This window comes from Peromyscus californicus, unplaced genomic scaffold (assembly GCF_007827085.1).
Source record: "Peromyscus californicus insignis strain IS unplaced genomic scaffold, ASM782708v3 Scaffold_6__1_contigs__length_162567912, whole genome shotgun sequence".
In the NCBI taxonomy this organism is placed as follows: Eukaryota; Metazoa; Chordata; class Mammalia; order Rodentia; family Cricetidae; genus Peromyscus; species Peromyscus californicus.
Window position 1 is genome coordinate 98603786 of NW_026294584.1, and position 19635 is coordinate 98623420.

The 19635-nt window shown below is 46.8% G+C and overlaps 2 protein-coding genes across 8 annotated transcripts in view; one reads left to right on the forward strand and one right to left on the reverse strand.

The window, feature by feature from the left end:
* The first annotated feature begins 66 nt into the window (after positions 1-66).
* Positions 67-6261, forward strand: LOC128099967 (probable N-acetyltransferase CML1). Its single transcript, XM_052721924.1, has 2 exons — positions 67-1016; positions 5384-6261. Exons 1-2 carry the CDS (start codon positions 821-823, stop codon positions 6127-6129), a joined length of 942 nt encoding a protein of 313 aa, XP_052577884.1. The 5' UTR covers positions 67-820; the 3' UTR covers positions 6130-6261.
* A 2585-nt stretch (positions 6262-8846) lies between these two features.
* Tprkb (TP53RK binding protein) overlaps positions 8847-19635 on the reverse strand; it is a 31828-nt gene continuing 21039 nt past the window's right edge. For 3 of the 7 annotated variants that reach the window (XM_052721923.1, XM_052721920.1, XM_052721917.1), the window contains 4 exons: positions 14806-14968; positions 11626-11748; positions 9999-10175; positions 8847-9170 (listed from right to left, as the gene is read on the reverse strand). In XM_052721923.1, the coding sequence (XP_052577883.1) occupies positions 9084-9170; positions 9999-10175; positions 11626-11748; positions 14806-14946 (528 nt within the window). In that variant the 5' untranslated portion in view covers positions 14947-14968 and the 3' untranslated portion in view covers positions 8847-9083. Of the gene's footprint in view, positions 9171-9998; positions 10176-11625; positions 11749-14805; positions 14969-16187; positions 17397-19635 lie in introns of all 7 variants that reach the window. The other 4 variants (XM_052721918.1, XM_052721915.1, XM_052721919.1 and 1 more) reach the window with 3 other exon arrangements.

Here is a 19635-nt window from a genome sequence, read left to right on the forward strand (position 1 = left end):
CACACACACACACACACACACACACACACACACACCACTGTATGTAAGCCTGCAAGCCAGTTTTCTGTCTCAGAATTTTTTCCCTCTGTTTGTTGGTTTTGTTTTTGTTTCTTTTCTGAGATGGGTTTCTCTGGATGTCTGGTTTCACTGAATTCCTGGCTGTCTTGGAACTTGCTCTGTAGACCGGACTGCCTCAAACTCACAGAGTCCATCTGCCTTTGCCTCCTGAGAGCTGGAATTCTTAAACTGTGGCCTGAAGTGCTGCTCTCCTAGATACATGCAAGACTTCCTTCCCCCACCTCCTTCCAATCACTGATTCAGAATGACCCTTTTGATGTGCTTTCTTCATTATCCTAATTAGGAGAATAATGCCAGCAGCCTAGCACCCCCACCTTTCCATTTGTCTTGATTGCACGTATCACTATACACCTTCCATGCTAAGAAAATCATGAAGACAAACTCCAACCAAAGAAAATGGAAAACAAATTATGACACGATTAGTCTAGCTGGTAGGCTCAGGGATTACACATCACCTTCCTAAACTACTCTAAATAAAGAGACCATACTTCAGGTCAGGAAGTCCTCAGAAACAAGTCGCTAAGGGCTCTGGGATCCAGGGATGCTCCCAGTGACTGCTGGGACAGCACAAAGCAATAAGAGCCCCATAGTGGGGTCTCTAGTAGTGGAAAGGTGTGCTCACTTCCTTTAGGTTAATACTTTTCTTATCACAGGAAGAAAGTGGGGACATCTTTCGAAAGCCACAACATAAACCTTTAGTAGACTCAAAACCTGACCTCAATTTCCAGCCTCCACCCATGGCATGGATCCCTTCCACAGGAAGGTTCCGACAAGACTCGGTTGGCATTCGCATCCACAAGCTGCCCTAACACGGGTGACGAGTCTACGGACACACACTCATGATGATCCGCTCTACTTGGGCGGAGATCGGGAACTTCCGGAAGTGGAGAGCGTTGTTTCCGAGGGGACGGTTTTCCGAGACGGACACGAGACTGATGGTGAGTTCCGCCGGCGCGAACAACAGCTCTTTCCGCGCGGTCACAGTTTTGTGGGCGATGGCGTGCGTCTCCCGTCGCCAGCGTTTGTCGCGAGCCCTCCCGGGACGCGGGTGGAGAGCGATGAAGCCTCCGGAGCGCAGCTCGGGCCGGAAGGCCGCTCGGTTGCGCGCGCCGGGGCGCCCCCTGCCGGCGGTGCCGGGGGCTGATGACGGAGGAACCGCGTGCGGACCGCACAGCCACGGCGAGGCCCGGCGCTGGGAGGGAGGCGCGTCAGAGAGTCGCCCTGGCCCTACCCGGGCCAGCGGCCTCGGCGGGAGGGACCGAGGCAGGAAGTCCCGAGGACAGGGACGCCCCGTTGGGAGGCCCGGCCACTGGAAGCCGAGGGCAAGCCATCGTGGCGGGAGAGGAGTCAGGCAGGGACCAGACGCTACATGCGGGACCCCGGGACATAAAGTTAGGTTCTTAGCCTCAGCTCTGACTTCCTCCTGAAGGACCCTGTGACCATCAGGATAGGTTGGAATTGCATTACTGGTGGGCAGGGCCTCCATGAGGATGATCTTGGGGTGCTATTGATGAGGGGTGAGTCAGAATTAGAATTGGAGGTAGAGTCAGGACATGGGCACTGGCCGTGTTGTAACAGTGAGAGGCATCTGCCTTAGACCACTTTCTGTTGCTAATACCACAACACCTCATGGGGTGAGGTGTTTGGTGTGTGTGTGTGTGTGTGTGTGTGTGTGTGTGTGTGTGTGTGTGTGTGTGTGTGTGTCTAGAGGGAGAGAGGGAGGTGGTTTGGTTTGGTTTGAATGGCTTATTTTGGTTAGAGATTTTGGCCTGAGATCCTGGGACCAAATTAGCAAGAGATACGTAGCAAGATAGACCTTGCCAAATTAGTTTTAAAAGCAGACTCATGTAGCTAAAGTTTTCCTGCCTGGCCCACAGTCAGGACAAATCTCTCTCACCTGCCAGTCCCACAGCCGCTCAGACCCGACCAAGTAAACACAGACACTTATATTGGTTACAAACTGTATGGCCGTGGCAGGCTTCTTGCTGACTGTTCTTACAGCTTAAATTAATCCATTTCTATAAATCTATACCTTGCCACGTGGCTCGTGGCTTACTGGCATCTTCACATGCTGTTTCTCATCATGGCGGCTGGCAGTGTCTCTCTGACTCAGCCTTCTACTTCCCAGCTTTATTCTCCTCCTTGTCCTGCCTATACTTCCTGCCTAGCCACTGGCCAATCAGTGTTTTATTTATTGACCAATCAGCAACACAATTGACATACAGACCATCCCACAGCAGACTCACTTTGGAGATAAACAATTAATTTGATAATTGTTTTATGGGATTAGTGCATTTATGAGGGCAAAGTCCAAATTACCTTGTAAAGGCTCTGCGTTTAAAACATCTCATACTGATAGACTTCAACATGAATTTCATGGTGAGAAATGGGAGCTCTGTCTGACTGTTGTAAGGTATCTTTCTTAAGTGAGTTACACTAAAGAGCAAACTATCTCGAGGCATTCTAAGGGTTCTTTATTGTTAAAAATGAAAAAACAAAACACGTTTCCCCTCCCTGTTTTAAAGTTCTTAGATTTTGTTTGCTCACTGTACAGTGACCAGAATGTAGACCAGGAAATACTTTAAGAGGACAGTAATAATCCCAGTGCAGAAGACAGCTGTGCCCTGAGACCACATCCTCATGGAACACCAGGTTGATGGTAGTGTTCTGTACCCTCTCATTGACAGCATGACTGAAGATTGAATGTGTATCAAGAAACCATTCCCCACCCCCCACCCCACCCCCACACTTTTGTTAAAAACCTTAGACAATTCCAGCAAATCAGAAATGAAACTTAACGTTTTGGTATTGTTCTTTTCAATATTTTTTTTCTTTGTGCAGGTTTTTAAAAACACTAGTTAGTGCTGCGTGCCTCTAATCCCAAGCCCTTGGGAGGGAGAGGCAAGAGTCTGTGAGTTCCAGGACAGTCTGGACTACATGATGAAACCTTCAAGAGACCCAATAATTAGAACAAAAAATAGTTGGCATTTTTGGATCACCTTCAGCGACCGAGAACTTCCTTTTTTGCTTAATAAATCCTCCCTGTTCTGCTCAAATAAAGAAAAACTCCGCAGTCAGCTGTGCTTCTGTGGTTTGCATTCAGATGACTTAACCTGTCACTGCCCTTTCCATTGCTATCAGCGTCACAGCTGTTTTGGGGGGGGGGGGGGGAAGGCAGTGTTGGGGACTGAATCCAGGGCTTTCTGCTGAGTCGTACCCTAAGTCAAACGTGAGCCCAGATGCTCTGCTGCAGGCTGAAGTCTGGGAAGCTGTCCTGCTTATCCCTAGCTGAGTGGTGCTGACCCTTGTCATTTCTGCACTAAATGCACCGCAAGGTGCTACATTTCACTGTCTGGCCTGTGTCATAATGGACAGGGGACATGAATCTTAGGCGCACAGGTAGTGCTGATATCTCCTTAGTCTTTACTGAACAAGGCTCCCCTTGCAAACAATAAAGGTACTAGGTCCACAGTGTTTTGGACAAACAAGACCTTTGAGCAATTAGGGAACAAAGTGCTTGTCATTGTGCCTAACTCAGCTATGGGACAGAGTTCCTCTTGGAAGCCCGGACTGACTTAACTTGCAAGATATGTTGTTGGCCAGAAGCTCCTGCAGCATGCTCCCTGCACATCTGGGGACCACTGTTTTGCGGGGACCATCCACATGCCTCGGCTACTACACCTGTCACTTAGCTTCCCAGCATCCTCACGGCCTCACGTGCATCTGGAACAGGATATCTGTACTACTTGACTGTGCTGTGGGTCCTGTGTAACCAGGTCCCTGCTGGTGTTAGCCACGAGCTCCTCTAAGGACCCTCTTTTCCCAAGGGCTGTCTCAGGAGCATCCCTGCTTCTCTTCCCCCCCCCCCCCCCCCCCCCCCCACTGTTCAGAAGACCAACCTTTTCTGAGGTGTTGGCTCTGGTCATCCTTCTGGGAAGCCTCACTGCTATGCTGCCATCTCAGCATTTTCTCTGGTCCTTGTCACAGCTCTGAGGGTGTCCCATTCTCCCCTGGCCTGAAAACTTCCTTAAAGTAAGAACCTGCCAGAGCCTCCTCTCCACCTCTGAGAGCCTGCTTGCTAGGCTCCTGTGGGCCTGGGGGAAGTGGGGACAGCTCTCACTGGCTTTCAGGTCAGGGTTGGAGGCAGAGGACACCTTCCACAGGGATGGTCTATAGAGACAGGTGTCCCTCTCGCTTGTCTTAGGGAAGCAACAATTCAGCTAACCCATGTGGGAAGCATAGTATGCAAGCTCTGAGCAGGTCCCAGAGCTCATGCAGCTGTCCCCTGTCTAGGGCCTGCCATCTGGATGGCAGCAGAGCTGGGGCTGAAAAGGACACCATGGCTGACTGAAGGCTGGTGGTGAGGAAGAGGGTCAGGAGTGCAATGTGGGGACCCCTAGGATTCATTTTATCAGGACCAGGCACAGTATGGACAGAGAAAAGTCCAGCTATACGGACCTTGTTGCTGTGAGCCCAGTGTGTGTGTGGGCTGCTCCAAGTAGTTACGTGCAGGACCAGGCTGACCTTCAGAGAGGGCAGAGAGAAGCTGCAGCCTGAAGGGAATAGCAAGCAGGGTGGCAGGCCTTCCATGAGGGTGGAAACTGTTGGGCATCCACACCCTACTTTGCTCTACAAATCATTAACCCAGAGTTCAGAAGGTGAATGGAGGTGACCTCCCTGCTATCACCGGTCAGCTCTGTGACCCTGGGCTTTATGATTAACAAATATCCAAGAGCCGGCCAACAAGATGCCAACTGAGGTCGGCTCACCAGTTGTTAGGCAGACCTAGACTATCTCTATTGCATGCCACCAGAGGCTGATGCCATTCTGGACATTCTTGGTTGTGTAGTAGCAGGTAAGTGCAGCACTCTGGGGAGAGTCTCAGCGTGGGCCTGGAGTCCTAGAACCTACCTGGGGGTTCCAGGATGAGGGCTTGTAGGGAAGGGTGGTTTTGTTTTACCAACTCTGTAATGCAGACTTTTATAATCCTTGGGAAGGAGATCTTTCAGGAATACACACTTGGAAACAGAATGCCTGCAATGTATAGACCACAGACAGTGAACACATGGGTACATGGGGTCCATCTGCAGCACTGTGCTGTGTTTATGTACCCAGGGATGCAGAAGGCTTCTAGTAGGGTGAAGAGGGATGTAGTCCGGTGTTGCTGGACAGACATTCTCCCACTATTAGTGTCTGCTTCTTCTCTGGTGACAGCAGAAAGACATGTTCTTGAACAGGGCCTACATGGGTCCTGGGAGGTTGGGAGGGAAGGTCAGGGGACTCACATGGCTTCTCTCTTCTGCAGGACTCAGGGAAGGTGTGCATGCAGGTGTAGCTGTCTCTCCTGGATGCCAAGATTTGAGACCCAGAAAGAAGTCTCCCATGGCTCCTTATCACATCCGCCAGTACCAGGACAGTGACCATAAAAGTGTCCTGGATGTGTTCACAAAGGGCATGGAGGAGCATATCCCCACCACCTTCCGCCACATGCTGACGCTGCCCCGAACCCTCCTGCTCTTACTTGGGGTGCCGCTTGCCATGGTCCTGGTGTCTGGCTCCTGGCTGCTGGCTATTATGTGCATCTTCTTTCTGTTCCTACTCCTGCAGCTCCTTGCCAGACAGCCTTGGAAGGAATATGTGGCCAAGTGTTTGCACACAGACATGGCTGACATCACCAAGTCCTACCTGAATGCACGTGGCTCCTGCTTCTGGGTGGCTGAGTCTAGTGGTCAGGTGGTAGGCATAGTGGGTTGTCTGCCAGTCAAGAATCCCCCGTTTGGAAGGAAGCAGCTGGAGCTCCTTCACCTGTCTGTGTCCTCACAGCACCGAGGACAGGGGATAGCGAAAGCACTGGTCAGAACTCTCCTCCAGTTTGCACGGGACCAGGGCTACAGTGACGTTGTCCTTGACACCAGTACCATACAGAAAGGTGGTAAGACCCTCTACCTGAGCATGGGCTTCCAGAGGACAGGCCAGTATTTCATGAGTATGTTCTGGAGGTTAGTGGATGTTCCTACAATTCAATTAAAGTATTCCCTCCCTTCTGCCTAGGAAGTGGAGCTGGGACTTATGCTCCTGTGCAGCAAGCAGTCCTGCTCCTCTCTAGAGGAACTAGTGAACCTTGTCATGTCAGTGTGATGAACAATAAAAGCTCCTTGCTGGTGCACACCAGATTCTAATGCATGTGATGGCTGAGGTGGGGGTTTGGGGGTTCTGCTACACTCTAGGTTTCTGGGCTGCCTGTGATTTATTTACTGAGCCCCATATTACTGTTGCACTAGGAACAATGCAAAATACTACTGCATGTATTTCACTTTTGAGTTTGTGGACCACAAGTTTCTGCTGGAGGGAGCAGCTCACCTAGCCTCAGGACACATGTGGGAGCACCTAAGTTGCCCGAAGTGCCAAATATCTATGTACTGTCCTGTTCCAGCAGGCCAGCTGGGCAAGGCTCAAGAGATTGGCAGAGCAGCCAAAGCTAAGGCAAAGCAAAAACAAACAGGCTTTTCCAAGCACTGCAGGTGTTACCTGCAGAACATGCCAGACGGGGGGACAAATGTATTTTTGTGCTTACAAGCTCTGTAGGGTCACAGACCAGAAGCTGGGTGTGGAACTAAGAGAATGATCAACAGTTACTTTTTGTCATAGCAGGGCAGGAAGTCGACTAGGATGGAGTGAGGACTGATTCTATGGGGAAGAAGTGGATATAACTGACACTTCATGGTGGCCAGGCTTGTTGTGGCTATTGTTGTGGGCCGTCTCACATGCCAGCACCACTCTAAGGAGGCCAAGTATATAGCTCTGCCTTTCTAAGAGGATATGGGGATGGGAGCACCCTACAGCTGGTACTCCTGGAATCTAGGCTGAACCCAGCCTGACTTCAAAGGCTCGGGGACTCCAGAAGTTCAGGTGCTTTGTGCCTGATTGTGCATCTTGTAAACCTCTGATACAAGGCTGTGATGGGATGTGGCTCTGTGCTTGGCTGTCCCCCTTTTCCAGCTAGTTCATCTGTAACAGTGGGTATTATTAGAGATGTGGGCTATCTTGCTGTCTCCCAACCTAGGCTACAGATTGCTGATCAGAGAGCTCCAGGCACCCCTGAGCCAGTAATTTGTGACATTTGGACAATATTGGGGGTCCTGTTTCATTGTGACATGACCTCTGATACAGCCTAACTCCAGAGGGGCCAACCAAGCCAAGCCTTGCCCTGGCATGCTGACAAACCTTGTTATGGACCAATTTCAACTACACAAAGACGCCTTGCTATGCCATTCCAAACACGGGTGACTTGATTACTGGGATTATATGCCTCACTCCTTGCTACGTGGTTCTCATTGACCCCAGCCTTGATGGTCACTACAGTATAGTTTCTGTCCATCCTCACCTAGAACGGCCTCCGTGGGCTTCTGGGAGACCTTCTCCATAACCCAAAGTCCACCAGTATCCACTTGAGGGGTCTGCACTCCCTTGAGCTGAAGTTCCAGCTGTACACTCAATGTGGTCCCTTGTGACAGCCCATATGAGGCAGGGATGCTGAGACCATGCAGCATCTCTCCATAATACTTGGACGAGGAATGAAGACTTTTTTCCTTTGTGACAATCTTGGGCAAGTGTCACTTGCTCTGCATCATCCTCTGTCCCCCAGAGTACTCAGCTGTGACTCAGAAGGGGATTCTGGGTACGGAGAACCTAGAGAACAACTCCAGAACTGCATATATGAGAGGGCACCATGGCTTTACAGACTAGGAGCTCTAGAGGGGACCAAAGGGGTGGGACTGGCTGTGCATGTGGGAAGGACACGGACTCACCATTTCCGAAGTTCTTTGAATGAAATGAGGTGAACAGTATCTGTCACTTCCACGTGTGTGCTTTTAAGCTACTATGCTGTTCCTGGCACTCCTGCCCAGCTGTGTAATAACCTAAAAGGCCAGGCTGAGAGGTCTCCAGCAGACAGGCTCCGCCAGCACTGCTGTGGGTTTTTCCTCTGACCCCCACTGCCATGAAGATAACAGCTGCTTCTGCTGTACTGAGCTAGTGAGCTTTAGGGACTGGCTGTCACTGCGGCCTAACTAACCCCAAGTCCACAGACCACAGCCTCCACTCCAGCACCACACACAACTTGTTCGAGTCGAGGTTTACCGGACAGAGGCCGCTCACTATGTATGTGTCTTCTGTGGCAGCTTTCAGACTGCAAAGGTGGTGTTGAGTAACTGTAGCAGAAGCCAGACAGCCTTCGAGGAGCACAGCACCTCTCTGGCTCTTCACAGAGCTTTGCTGACCCTTGACCAGGCCTATCTTGACTGATACAATCAAAATACAAAATAAAGTGAGAAAAAAAATGAAACCATCGAATATGGTTTTATACTAGTTACAGGACCCTGAGAGAGTTAGTTAATACTGATCCACTTTTAGTTGCCTTGTGTGTAAAGTGGGCACAAAGACATACCCACCTAACAAGGCTGCTATGAGAAGTAACTGAATTATTATTTATTTATTGAGATAGGATTTGACATGGTACTTTAGGCTGATCTGGAACTTGTTGCATATCTCTGGCTGACCTCAAACTTGTGGCTTTCTCTTGCCTCAGCTGCCCGAGTACCTGGGCTGTAGGAGTGAGTCGCCATACCAGGTTTAGAGTTAGAGAATTCTTATACTTAAAATACTAAGGATCCAGATGCTTAGAAGGGCAATGTGGAAAAGCCAGCAGTACCAGGTGAGATGCAAACGGATGGATGAATTACTGAGGAAGAGCCTTGAACACTATAGCCTTCACTGGGTGCTTGAACTTTTTATTCCAACTGTATAGAAAAATAAAACGTACTGAAACAAAGAGAAGACAAGGAGACAGTGGCAAACCCAGAGACGGGTGTCTTTAAGAAGTGAAAAGAAAGCAGAGCTGGTGGTAGTTTCTTTTCCCTTTTCCAGCGATGAGAATGTTAATTTTATAACCAGGAAAGAACAGCTAGTGATTAACTTGGAGATTTTCTGTTGATACTTTAGGCAACTTATAAAACATCCTTGGTTGACATTCTACAAATGATACCATCCAATAACGTCCCAATACTCTCTTCTTGTGATGACAGTTTATATATCTGTAAAAGTGAATGACAATCTGTGAGTGCTGACATGTCCCTGCACTGTGATTATAGACACATTTACATATGGCATTATCATGTTATTATGGCATTAATGATTTGAAATCACAAATATGTTTAAAGTGTTCAAAGGAGGTGGTAATTTGTCACTCATGTCAAATATCCTTTTTAAGTGTGGTTATTGATATGAAAAAACAAATTTCCTGAACATACAAATCACATTTGTATCAATTTTAAGAGTTCACATCTAGATATTAACTTCATACAGTCACTGAATATTGGAAGAGATCCCCTTTCTTACAATTCTCAATGACTCCATTCTGAATTACATTCCACACAAACTTGTACATCCCAGTTCTTTAATTTACACATATTTTCCAAGTGTCTGTAAAATTATTTTAGTATTTCTAAACCTCTCTTTATTTTACTTGTATTTTACTTGTTTGCCTCTGTGTATGTGTACTACATGTGAGCAGTTCCCATGAAGGCCAGAAAAGGGCACTGGACCCCCGGGAACTGGAGTTCCAGATAGTTAGGAGCATGCTGGGAATCAGACCCAGGTCCTCTGGAAGAACAGCAAGTGCTCTTAACTGCTGAGTCGTCTCTCTAGTCCCCCCCCCCACACTATTTCTTAAAAGTTTAAAAGGTATTGGGAATGAGAGAGGAGGCAGATATGAGTAAAAGCAGTAATATGAAATGTAATGAATGCCATTATCTCGTATGCTAACTAGAAAGTTAAAAGACTACTTCATCATTCCTAACAGTACGAGCACACAGCATCAGGGTAATTCATCTACTGAACTCTTACAAATGCGTACTACACACCTTTTTGACTTCTGCGAGCTTTGTTATTTCTGGAAGGCTTTCCAAAGGCACCTGCTGGCCTTCCACTTGAGATACCAGGTGTTCTTGGTGTATCTGTTTTCCTCCCTCTTCAATGTAAACGATCAGAACAGAAGTGTCACTTTCTGAGGTACCGAATTTCTTCAAAGCCTCTGAAATCTAAGATAAAAAAACCGAAGGGAAATGAGCCAGCGTCTTCGGTCTGGACTAGCTGCAGGCCTGCTCAGTCAGCCTCCCTGTTTCCCACAGCGTACTCTCCCTTCACCGATCCCTTTCCAGCACCCATTGCTGCCTCTCCTTACAGCGGCACTTCGCTCCTCCGGATCAAGCCTGACTGCTCGGCTCTGCACATAAACACCCGCCTCTATCTCCACCTGACCTTCCTGACCATAGTTTGTATTCCTGTTGTCATTTATCTTCGGACGTCTTAACCTTTGCCTCATTCATCTGCTTCTCAAGAACACATTTGTCTCTTCTGCCCCTACAGCTGCGTCTTGAGCAGGAATGACGTCTTCAAATATTTCCAATGATTCTATTAATGGAGAGTTCTGCTGCCATGCTGACCGCATTTTATAATCTTTGCAACCAAGTGTGGTTTAATTCTTGCCATAGGCTTCCCAATTTTCCCTGTGATAATACTAGTACCTGGTTGTTATTAACAGCAGTAGTAATACTGAAACTTCATCAGCAGAGTTCAGACATCTTTTTCACATGTCACACACAGAATGCCATCACCTCAATACTTTCATTTAAAAAGCACTCTTGGCCTGGGGAGATGGCTTAGTGGGTAAAGCACTTGCCACACAAGTGTGAGGGTCTTGGTTCAAATCCCTAGCACCCATGTAAAGCCAGACCCAACAGCAATTGTCTGTAACCCCAGTGCTCCACAGGAGGGTAGGAGGTGGGGACAGAAGAATCCAAGGAGCTTGAAGGCCAGATGTACACAGTGGCAAAAAATACCAGAGACCTTGTCTGGATCAACACTTGAGGTCATCCTCTAGACCTTCACAAGCACACTGTGGCACTCAGGCACCCATACTCCCACACATGAATATGCATAACACACACCCAAATATACACACACGCACACACACACCGCACACACGCACGCACGCACGCACGCACGCGCGCACACAGGGTTTGGGGGAGCATTCCTATGAGGATTTCAAACCATGACTCTTTCTATAACCCGGGTGAGTGAGTGAGCAGGTGTCAACCACTCTACCAGGTCACAGGAAGTTCCTGGTACTGACTATAAACAAGACACACATCCCATCTCTAGGAGTTTACAGGGAGAGTGACACAAGCTATTTCTACACCTCACATTTGATCATGTGGGTTTCTACCAGTTTCATAAGCAAAAATGCTCAAGGGGTCCGTTTAACACCTGGGCAGGGCAGGTTATACCAGCCTCATGTAGTTTAAAATCTGACTAACCAGGAAACTGACCCCACAGCTGTACTATGATTAGCAGTACTAAATGTCTGTCTAGACCTCTCTATGGAATGGTTTTGGCTTGGAGGAATCTGGCTCCCAGTACTACACCAGGTGAGGGAGGCGCATGCTACGATGACAAGGCCAAGGGAAATAAAGTCAGGCACCACGTTACGTTATTATTTGGGGAGAGGTTGAAGATAATTTCAGTAGACAGAGTTCTTGTCTTCATTTTCCCCAGTTTGTGCAGATGAACGGCTTTGTTCGCGGCCACAAGTATCTGAAATGGGTCGACAATCTAGCAGAGAGAAAACAAAGATTAACCCAGAGAGAATCAGGAGCTTCCTGTACCATGTGCCCGACTTGAGGTAACTCGAGTCCAGCTGTTTATATGATCACCATTCTTATGGGCTGTATTTAAAAACTATCGCCTCAAGGCGGGCGGTGGTGGCGCCTGCTTTTAATAAAAGCACTCGGGAAGCAGAGCCAGGCAGATCTCTGTGAATTCGAGGCCAGCCTGGTCTACAGAGTGAGATCCAGGACAGGCACCAAAACTACACAGAGAAACCCTGTCTCGAAAAACCAAAAAGAAAAACAAACAAACAAACAAAAACCTATGGCCTCAAAGACTGTTGCAACACAAAAAAATTATAGAATTTTAAAGCTGCAAGATTCTTGAAGCCTAATACAGAACAGGCCACATCCTAAACTTCAACAGCATTGTTCTCTTTAATCCACACATACTCAATGAAATCAGTGTTGCTCATGTAACAGATGAGGTAACCATGCCTGGGGGGTGAGTGTGTGGGTGTGGGGTAGTGTTCAATCCCAGCCCTGTTGCTTACCACATAAGGAATCAGGCAAGTTGCTACCTGTCTTACCTATCAGAGGGAAGCAATGCACAGTTCTGCTCTGGCGGGACTACAGGTTCTGTCAGGATATGCACAATGCACACGACAATAGGACACATCTTTACGTGCTAGACAAAGATGGCTGTGACTTCCTCAGTCACAGGAAGTGGGAACCTCGTGCCTTAATGTGTACTATTAACCACTCTGCCATCTGTGGTGGTTTGAATGAGAATGGTTCCACAGGCTCATACACTTGAATGTTTGGTTCTCAACTGGTAGATTGTTTAGGAAGGATTGGGAGGTGTACTGGCTAGTTTTATGTCAACTTGACAGAAGCTAGAGTCACTGGAGAGGAGGAAGCCTCAACTGAGAAAATGTCTCAATAAGGTCAGGCTACAGCGGACATTTTCTTAATTAGTGATTGATGGGGGAGGGCCCAGCCCACTGTGGGTGGTGCCACCACTGGGCAGGTGGTCCTGGGTTCTATAAGAAAGCAGGCTGAGCAAGCCATGGGAAGCAAGTGATTAAGCAGGACCCCTCCAAGGCCTCTGTGTCAGCTCCTGCCTCCAGGATCCTGCCCTGTTTGAGTTCCTGTCCTGACTTCCTTCAGTGATGAACAGTGATGTGGAAGTGTAAGCCAAATAAACCCTTTCCTCCCCAAGTTGCCTAGGTCACGGTGTTTCACTGCAGCAATTGTAACCCTAAGAAAGAAGTTGGTACCAGGATAGTGGAGTATTGATCTGACAGACCTGACCATGTTGTTTTGGGGAGGACTGTGGAAAGACTTTGTGACTTTGGGCTAGAAAGGCCACCGAGTGTTGAGAGCTCAGTGTGCTGTTCCGGAGGAGGAGCTTGGAAGATAAGAATGTTGAGAGCAACACAGACAATGGAGGCCTGGCCTGTGGAGTTGCAGAGGGAAGCAAAGGCTCTACAGGGCCTTTTGTGTGAAAAATCTGTGGTATCTGGTAAGCTGGGACAGAAGAGTCAGCCGCGATTAACCAGAGACCAGCACTACTGAAAAGAAACCTTTGAGTTCCTGGGACAATTGATGCTGGTCAGCTGGAACTGAGAAATTAGCTGTGATTAAGAAGAGACCAACATTAGTGAGGTGAAACCTTCTGGGAAGTGTTTCCTGAGAGCACAGAGACTATTCCAGATAGTCAAGGTTGTACCTCATGCTGGCAGCTGAACTTGGTAGTAGTGTTAAGTCACCCAGGTGGTACTGGTTTTGAAGGCACGAAGGGGCCACGGAGAACAGCTGAGGCTTGGCACTGTGAGAGGCCAGGAGAGGCCATTGGCGAAGGGGTGGCCCAGGTGCAGAAGACCCCAGTATTTTGGAGATGCCGGTACCATGGCATGACCACTAAGAACATCAGCAGTGGCAGAGTGGAGCCTGTCTGAACAGGAAGACAGCTGTGTGTGCTGCAGAGGGCAGAGCTGGAGAAGTGACCCAAGCCCTTGGAGGAGCCCAGTGATCATGAGTGGATCCCAGACATTGGACATTGTGTTGTTTACAGAGCTGGAGTTTGGTTTGGCTTGGATTTGTGACTGTGCCGTGGTTCTTCTCTCTTGAAGTAAGAAATTACTTATTTTTTTTTATTTTACAAGAGCCCACAGCACTTCAGACTCTATTTGCTGTTTTAAATTTAAAACACCAAGTATGACTTGAGCAAATACTTTTTGCCTGAATATAAGAGAATTTTAGGGTAAAACTAGCATGTTCTTAAATGCCTTTATATAGGCTTCCAAGCAGAAAGGGTGGTCTAATTAGAGGTGAATATTCCCAACTCAAAAGATCTGGATTATAAGTGTTATGACTTCAAATGATCCAATTAAGCAAAAATTCCCTCAATGGTATGGTCAGCCATTTGGGGATTCTAGTTCATTCCAGATGTAGTCAGTGGACAACCAAAAAGAGCCATCACAGGAGGTGTGCCTTGCTGGAGAGGTGTGCCACTGGGATGAGCTTTGAGGTTTCACTGGTGTCACTGGGATTGAGGTGTTACTGGGATGGGCTTTTGAAACCTCGAAGCCCACACTAGGTCCAGGTGCGTTCTCTCTATCTATCTTGTGAACAACATGTGAGCTCTTAGCTTCTGCCCCAGCGCCATGCCTGCCTGCCTTCCTCCTGACACACTCCCTGCCAGGATGGTCACAGATGAGCCCTCTGAGACCGTGAGCCAGCCCCCAGTTAGGTGCTCTCTTTTATAAGCTGCCTTGGTTATGGCATCTCTCCACAGCAACAAAAGGCAGTATAATTCTTCTGCAGGCTTACACACATGAGAAGCACCTGCCAAAACACGCGGGGCACAGCTGGGCCACAGCCCTTCCTATTTCCTCAGACAGGACACAGCACTTCAGACTCTATTTGCTGTTTTAAATTTAAAACACCAAGTGTGACTTGAGCAAATACTTTTTACCTGAATATAAGGGAATTTTAGGGTAAAATTAGCATGTTCTTAAATGCCTGGCATGGTTAATTCATTCTCATATTTTGTACTTACCACACTAGGGTTTATCAATGACCCACTGATAGATCCTTCCATGGCCTTTTTTCTCAGGTCTCCTGCATTTTTTACATCTTTAAATAACAGAAGGGTCACTCTGCATTCAGGAAACAGGTCCAACTGCTGTGATAACTGCATGTCATAGACAAGAAGGACTCTACTGGACAAAAACAAAAGACCAACAGGTTCTGATATGTAAAAGATTGTATCATCTTCCCCATCCGGCTTCTCCTCTGTCTCCCTCATCTGACAGTCTTGCTGTCCTAGCCTTGCTCTGTACCTCCAGCCTCCTGCTCCTCCTCCCCAGGCCCTAGAATTGCCTGTGAAAATACACTCAGCTGTAACCAATTTAACAAAAGCCTTGCGTTCCACTCCCGTTTCTGTTCTAGCTTCATTTCTGTTGCTGTGATGAAACATTCTGATCAGCAGCAACGTAGGGGAGGAGAGGAATTGTTTGGCTTACAATTCCAGGAACTCAAAGTCAGAAACCACAGAGGAATACTGCTTGCTGACTCAGTCACTGGCTTCTGGTTAAATAGCTTTTTTTAATACAGTCCAGGACCATCTGCCCAGGGGTTGCCCTCAGTGGGTTAGGCCCTTCTACACCACAACAATTAAGAGTCAAGAGTCGCCGGGCGGTGGTGGCGCACGCCTTTAATCCCAGCACTCGGGAGGCAGAGCCAGGCGGATCTCTGTGAGTTTGAGGCCAGCCTGGGCTACCAAGTGAATTCCAGGAAAGGTGCAAAGCTACACAGAGAAACCCTGTCTCGAAAAACCAAAAAAAAAAAAAAAAAAAAAAAAAAAAAAGAGTCAAGAGTCTTTCCATCACAGAAAGGTTAATAGACCAATATGATCTGCACGATTCCTCAATTGAGACTCCTTTCTCAGGTGACCCTGAAGGCTATTGTCAAGCTGATGGTTAGAGCTAACAAATTAATTTCATAAACTACAGAACTCCTAAAGTAGAAAAGTCCATTTCCAAAGCATCTTTGCCATTTTCGTAAGGTGTGTTCCTAACTGTGCTGAGCTGTTTCTGGTTCTCCTGCTCCTGGGAAAAAGCCAAAGGAAATGGATGGTGCCCTGTTTGGCAAGATGGGCAGCTTCTGTGCATGGTCAAGAGACTACTGCCCCAGCAGACACCCAAGTGCAGGATACCAGAAAACGATGGATTTCCGATTACCTACAGCATTACTAAGACCTTTACTTACCGTATCCTTCCTAAATTCCTAAACTCCTAATCGATTTTATTTATACTTTAACAAAATCTGGCCACGATATTAAGAAAATAATTTATAATACTCAAGTAACATACTTTACGCTAGGATTTATTTTCCAACATGGAATTAACATAAAGCATAAGACTGTTAAATACTTCTCACCAGGTGTGGTGGCTCATGCCCAGTATCTCAGATGAACAGGAGATGTAAAAGAAGTATAGGGTGTGCTCAGTGTGAGGGCCCACCTCCTGTGAATGATGTCCTGGGTATGACAGACATGCTATAGTTACAAAAAATAGATTCTAAAAACAATTTCAACCATCATCTTTTTAATGGAGATTGAAGTTAGGGCCCTGCAAAGGCTAAGCACACACTCTACTCCTGGGCTCCTGCTCCAGCACTAGAGTCTTAACGGAGTCTTTGGTGGGCCAATCTGCTAGGCTCTAGTCATCCTTTGTATCTGTAGGATCCATTTCTAGTTTTCTTTCTCAAGGAACTAACTGGAAGTCTGAGGACGATAAACTAAGATGTCCTTTTATCACCTTGAAAGGCTGAGAACAACTTATGCGGCCAGTGGCAAGGTTTGGAGTGACTAAACAGCCATTAAAAGCTGCCACGTTGGCAGGGAAAATGGCTTAGTGATCAAGCACTTGCCAAACACGCACAAGGCCATGTTCACTTTTCAACACAACAGCCCCAGCCTTCAAACAACACGAAATCAATGCTGCAGTGTTGATCCTCCAAAGCAGTAATAACATGAAGCAAAACCACAGGAAAAAACAAACAAAATGTGGCTAAATGTATCATTTTAATCTCTGTTATTCTCGTTTTCTGAGCCAGGCTGGCCTGGAACTCCCAATCCTACTGCTTCCCTGACACCAGCCGTGGGGTCACAAGCTTGTTCCACCATGCCCAGCCTAACTGTGGAGTTTTTTGTAAAAGCTCCTCATGGGGCTGGAGAGATGGCCGAGCAGTTATGGGCACTTGCTGTTCATGCAGAGTGCCTGAGTTTGTTTTCAACAACGATATCAGGTGGCTTACAACCACCTTTAACTCCAGTTCCCAGGGCACCTACCAATGTACACATACATATGTAGACACACATACATACAGAAACTGAAAATAAAAATCTTAAACTAATTCAAAGCTGCTTATAAAGAAAAGATACAGGAAAGAAGGGCTGAGGAAGGGTTTAGTTGGTAGAGAGCTAGACTAGCATGCACAGAAGCTTGGGTGAATCCCAAGCACTGTATGAAACCAGGGTGATGGTGTTCATCTCCGACCCAGTCCCGAGGGGGTCAGAAGAGGAGGATCAGAAGTTCGAGGCTGGAGGAGGTGGGGTGCATGGGTCTTTACAGTCCAGAAAAATACCTGAAAAAAAAAATGTGGTTTTACCCTTCTCTTGAATCTCTGTAGGTAAACAAAGTAATCCAAGCCCAAACTGCTGTCTCCACCACCTAGCCACTTCGACAGAGGCTTCTGCTCCCATCATTCAGAAAGGAAATATTTATCTTAAACCATATCCAGACTGCTTCCAAACAAATGAGACTGAGTTTATGTAAAGAAATGCATGTAATTCTGACCTTGGTCCCTGGAGCACTAGTCAAGAGGCCGTGGGTGACAAGACCTCCAATGTGAACTCTGCGGTGACACCTGTGTAAGATGATGAGGATGGAATTTGTAGAGCGGGAACTAAATGAGGGACCCCTGAAGTTATTTTGTGTCAGGGTCAGGACAGAAACTCTGGGCTCAGGTGGAAATCAAACGATGATGGTCTGTCTGTCCAGCTAGTCAGGCTAACTCTTCACTGGTTGGTGTGAGGTTTGGAAAAGGAGTGGCCAGATAAATGGTGACAACTCCTTGGGCTGGAGCTTTGATCAGGTACACAAGGTGCTCAAAAAAGGCTTTGGAGAGAAGATTAATAAGATGACTATTTGAGACATACCCTTCAAACAGATAATCATTGTGCCTAAGAACAGTAGTGAACATGTTTGTTTTATCTTTAAAACTAAAAAATCATTCACAGTGAAAAACAGTCCTGTTGACAGACACAGTCTTCCTCATTCAACATAACCTCTGTGGAATCAATGAACAGACACCACTGGACTGAAGGGCTGGCAGACAACTGCCAGGGTGGGAACTACAGTTGCCATTACACTTGTGCCTACTTTTATCTTTGTGCAAACTATGAAGACCTACCCCTGAGGCTCAGGTGTCATGCACATGTACACACAGCTGAACTCAGTGCACATGAAGTTCCTCCAGAGCCACGGAGCATGGCTGAAGGAGGGCCTTTTCATCCTCCTCAGATTCCAAGATGTAGTCTTATCCTTTTACAGATGTAAAACTATCAAAAGATATACTGACTTTTCTAGAATAGTTTCCCATCCTGATAAGGAGGACTGGCAAGGTTGACTGAGTATGGAGTAGTCATCCCCCTGCCCCAGGTAAACCATAGTGTTCTTTGTAGTACTTTCACATTCATTTTTAATACAGTACCATGGTCTACTTAGGGTAGAATGCCTTTGATAGTTGGGGTTTTGTTTGTTTTAATTTTTTTTGGTTGGTATGTGTAAAATGCCAATTAACCAATACCAGTTCATCTTGTATAAGCATTATTTCAAGAATTACCATGATTATCATTAAACTCCAACTATTTTCACTTATGTGTATCAACTGTTGTCTTAACTATGGTGGAGCATCGGCCAGGCATGTTAGCACACGCCTTTAATTCCAGCACTCAGGCGGCGGAGGTAGGTGGATCTCTGTGGGTTTAAGGCCAGCCTGGTCTACAGAGTGAGTTGCAGGACAGCCTAAGAGACACAGTGAGACCCTGTCTCAAAAAAAAAAAAAAAAAAAAAAAAAAACCAAAACTATAGTGAACAACTAGAATAAAAACCAAAATACAATTACTGCTGCCATTTAAAAACCTGAAATGTGGGCTGGAGAGAGGGCTCAGTCAGCAAAGGCTAGGCCCACAAAACAACAAAACCTGGAATGTCAGTTCTGTATTACACTGAAAGGCACACTTGCCTAGCAGCTTAATGGTACTGAGGACAGTATCACTGGTTAACTGTACTTGAGATTTTCTAGTGCTTGCATAATGGAAACCACCTCTAAAAGTTGCCCCATCACTTTCTGAAAAGTGCTTGCATAATGGAAACCACCTCTAAAAGTTGCCCCATCACTTTCTGAAAAGTGCTTGCAATGACTGCTAGAGAGTTAATGCAAAACTTCTTATACTAAACAGAATTTGGGACCCTTTATTACATGTGCAGATTAAGTGGGTAATACTTAACTCTGGCACCTGAATGCTAACATTATGTTCCCAGGCGGCAGTCCTGGAATGCTTTCCTCAACATACTAGTTTGTTCCAGTTTCTGACTCTTTCCTCCCTGCCAACAAAATGGCATGGACTCCTTCTCCTGAGTTTCTTCTTTGTTTATGCCCATCCTGTTTTATCCTATTAAATGTGTATAAAGTTATATTTTCATCTGAAAAAAAATATCAAAGTCATCTGTCGGCAGCAGTAAGTTTGCTGCCTTAATCTTAAATGCCCCTTTTTGTCCTGTCCCAGTTAAGTTGTTTGTGTGAAAAATGTGCAGTTGGG